The sequence below is a fragment of the Notothenia coriiceps genome, unplaced genomic scaffold, assembly GCF_000735185.1.
Source record: "Notothenia coriiceps isolate Sejong01 unplaced genomic scaffold, NC01 NC01_scaffold00009652, whole genome shotgun sequence".
Lineage (NCBI taxonomy): Eukaryota > Metazoa > Chordata > Actinopteri > Perciformes > Nototheniidae > Notothenia > Notothenia coriiceps.
Window position 1 is genome coordinate 5289 of NW_011342353.1, and position 4647 is coordinate 9935.

General features: G+C 42.7%; 1 protein-coding gene across 1 annotated transcript in view; it reads right to left on the reverse strand.

The window, feature by feature from the left end:
- Positions 1-832: 832 nt before the first annotated feature.
- Positions 833-4647, reverse strand: part of LOC104945446 (plexin A3-like) — a 42962-nt gene continuing 39147 nt past the window's right edge. The window contains exon 6 of the mRNA XM_010771117.1: positions 833-848. Coding sequence (XP_010769419.1) covers positions 833-848 — 16 coding nt within the window. The remainder of the gene's footprint in view (positions 849-4647) is intronic.

Genomic DNA, 4647 nt, shown 5'->3' on the forward strand with positions numbered 1-4647 from the left:
ATGGTGACGGAGCAGCAGCAGCCAATGGGGGCCTGACGTTGAGAGACCCTGTGACCGGAGCTCAGTACGTCCAGATCCAACTGCTGCAGGTGAGACACACACACACACACACACACACACACACACACACACACACACACACACACACACCTGTTTATCTGTCGTATTATTGTGTTGCATTGTTGGAGAAGCCTGTGACCTAAGATTTTCAACGACATAATTACTCTGTAGCTATGTTAGTTTGGCAATAAAGAACCTTGAACACACACTCACACACACACAGGTCCCAGGTGTTTAGAGGTGCCTCCTAAACACCTGCATTTATTACTGTGGCAGCTAAACCATACAGAGAGAGAGAGAAAGAGAGAGTTACGAGTTGCTGCATTAAATAATTACAACACACACACACACACACACACACACACACACACACACACACACACACACACACACACACACACACACACACACACACACAGTGTTGAAACAGGCCTGGCAAACTGCCACACACATACACCACACGGAGGTCAAACAGTTAGGTAAACAGAGTAAATCATTTCTGTGCTCTGTGGCAGGTTCAAACACGTTAGCAGCGCGACACACCAACGCTAACACACCAACGCTAACACGCTAACAACAGTAACATTAACAGCCAACACACACTCACGCAGGGATAATGAGGCTCAGAGCAAAGACCCTTTTACCCCCGCCCCATTACACCCAGGAGTGTGTAGCTCGCTGTGTCCTTTTCTGCTGCGTTTAGTAGATTAAATGGGACCAAAAGGTATTTTTCAGAATAAAAGCAAAACAATGAGATGAGATGGTAAATGTGTCAGAAAACCATGAACCTGAACACAATGAACATGATTGTTACAGTAATGCACCATTTTCTGTTCGTTCCACTCTTGATACGCACTGCTGTAAATATTAAAGCATACATATTTTCTGAATTTAAAATCAGTGGATCTGTGTCTGAAGAAACTAAGGCTCTGTGGTTTCATTTGTTTTTATACATTTCATGTAAATACGTTTTATTACATGTGAAGTTTTATAACTAATTATATAAGTCTGCAGCAGCTTCTAACTTCATCACAGGAGCTGATCCCACATCTGCTTTCAACTTAAACATCTTGAAACACTCACACACACACACACACGGTAGAACTGTAAGTTGACGTCTTAACATCTCATTGATTCCACCCTGCCAAACCCTTAACACACACAGGAGAAAAACACACACACACACACACACACACACACACACACACACACACACACACACACACACACACACACACACACACACACACACACACACACACACACACACACACACACACACACACACACACACACACACACCACACACACACACACACACACACACACACACACACACACAACACACACACACACAAGACACACACACAACACACACACACACACACCCCCATTAGAAACAGATGCCATTGACATGTGCCCAGACCCGACCCATCAACACCATTGTAAACGCTCAGCCCCTGGCATGTGCAACCACACCACACACACACACACACTTTCTCACAACGCACAGTACAGCAAGACTCTCTCGCTCACAGCACACACACACTCTCACACATACGAAAGCCCTATCACTACATCACTCACTCACACATAACACAACTCTCCTCACACCGCAACACAGTCACCCACAACTCTCTCTCTCACACACACACACTCACACCACACACAGCTCTCACACGCACACACACTCCACACATACACAAACTCACACAACTCACGCACGACACACACAAACTCTCCTCTCTCCTCACACACACACACCACCACACACACACACACACACACAGCACCAACCACACACCACACACACACACACACACAGACCACACACACACACACCCACACACACACAGCCACCACACGACAACACACCACACACATCACACACACACCACACACACACACACACACACACACCAGGCACACACACACACACACACACACACACCAGCACAGGATTTATGGGCAGGCTGGTTGGCCCCCTGACACTACAGAAGCAGACATAAATCCTACGCGCCTGGCTTCGGACTTGCCGGTTTCCTCCTGAATCCATTATAAGAGCCTATTTAGCATGTAGGTTAAGAGCGGCCGTGTGTGTTGTGGTGTGTGTGTGTGTGTGTGTGTGTGTGTGTGTGTGTGTGTGTGTGTGTGTGTGTGTGTGTGTGTGTGTGTGTCCAATGACAATTGTTGAGCCAATCAGATTAGTTCCTTCTGTCTCAAACAATTACACAGGAGCTCTGTGAGTATAACCCAGCACCACAACAATATTGTGTGTGAGGGTTAAAGCTCTTTAAAACACTTTAGAAACATGTTGCTTCAGTTTGCATCAAATTCTAACTTCTTCCGGAAAGCCATAACTCAGTGAAATGTGAAAACACAGCCATAAAACACACATTTTTAGATTCAGTTTGACTTACACTTCATGAAAACAGTCGTATATCTGATGTTCATAATGAATACATGTCTGTAAATCTGCTTTGAAGACATAGAAGACATGGCAGATGGATTTGCTTTGGCATCTGCCGGGTTCACTCAGTCGGAAAGTTATAAAGCCACAGCTGATGCTTAGGTACACTGCAAACAGGAAGTGCTAATAGCTTATTGGGCATACTTTACTTCGTATGTTTTTGTCTCCATACGGCTCCACTACTCTAAAGCCTTATCAGAGAGAGAGACAGATATAAAGATAGTGTGGGAGGTTAGGGTACTTTAAGAAGAATTCACAACTCAGTGAAATGTTAAAACACACCCCTTTTTAGATGTGACTCACAAACTCAGAGGACAGCAAAACATATAATTTACATTCTCAATAGAAGCTCCTAAATCCGCTTCACAATCAAAGCCGCAGCTTGAGAATCTGTGTTTAAGATTCCTTCAGTCACAAAGTAATGTAGTGATCGTTGAGTGTAGGTACACTGCAAACAGGAAGTGCTAACAGCCGATTCTGCATACTTCACTCTGTATGTTTTCGTCTCTGAAAGGCTCCACTACTGTAACGCCTTATCAGATTTAGACTTTCTGTCTCTGACGCTGACTGAGGAGCTCTGTGACGACATACTGATATTGTGTGTGAGATTAAGGTACTTTTACATGTATTGCTTCAGTTTCCCTCAAATGATCACTCCTTCTGGCAGCCATAACTAAGTGACACAGAAACATGAATTTGTAAAAGATATTTGAAAGACCAATATGATATATGTATTTGACACATTTGTCCTAATATTATTTTTGGATGCTTTAACGGTGGTTTTAGTTTTGTATGTGTGTAATTGTCAGCCTGTGTTTGCACGTAAGCTTGCCTCAAAGGCCCCTTAAGGAACACATTAAGTATTTGGAGAGGAGTAAAGAGAGAGTCATGAAAGTAAAATGTCCTCTCCTCCAAGCGATATGTGTTTGTTTATTTTGCTTTGTGTTGTTTATTTGCAGGAGGAAAGAGGCAGGAGTGGAGCGATCTGATCCTGGCTGTGAGGAAATATAGAAGATTTTAGCCTATTTTGATAAAAACTGACCTTTCATTGATTTTGATTCACCTCTAAGAATTTGGAAGAATAATATTGATTTGTAGTGTGTAAATTGTTGTTGTGTACTTCTTTAATATTAAAACTGACTTCTCCTCAGTGACGCAGTTGGATGCTTTTATTTTGAAATTAACTTAGAACACACTTGTTAGATTTAAAGGGGTTGCAGGAGGTTCAATGTTGCCACGGAAACTGGCAATCGTCTCTAATCGAATTTATAGCCAATCAAAACAAAAACACAGCTGTTCCCTACCATCTCTGAATCTGTATTGATGTGCGTGTTAGTGTGTGTGTGTGTGTGTGTGTGTGTGTGTGTGTGTGTGTGTGTGTGTGTGTGTGTGTGTGTGTGTGTGTGTGTGTGTGTGTGTGTGTGTGGTGAGCCCAGGTGTGATGCTTCCTGCTCCAATCACACACCAATCAACCTCAGTTAATATCCAACCATAAAATATCACGGCTTATTGGCTAAATGATGTGTGTGTGTGTGTGTGTGTGTGTGGGTGTGTGTGTGTGTGCCCGCGTTACAGCAACAGAAACAGTTTACAGCTAATTCAAACTTTCAATACCTTCTCACAATATTCAGCAAATCAATGGCCTTGCTCGACTCGGCTCGTTTCATTGGTGGAGATCCGGCAAGGATAATTAACAACAAGGTCAAACACCACTGGAGGAAACATGGACGAGCATTTTAGATTGATTTCCTTCCAGGTAGCCATTGGTTGAATTCAATTATATCAAAATAAACCTGAAGAGATTTATTTCAAGAGTCTATTTGTTAGTCAATTTTAGTTTTTTTATTCTCTACTAGTATCCATTTGTTGAAGCAGACACTTCATCCACCAGAGAAAGCTTTGTTTTTACGGAGCTCCGACGTCACGTTGTTGTTTACGTCCATCTTGTATATGGGCGTTCTCGCAAGAAGTGATATATCTTAAAGGTCCCATGTCATGGCAATCTCTACTGATCATAATTCCATTGTTGAGGTCTACTAGAATAGATTTATATTGTTCAATGTTCCAAACTCACATTGGTTTCTCATACAGCATCTCTGTATAGTATGTGTATTCAC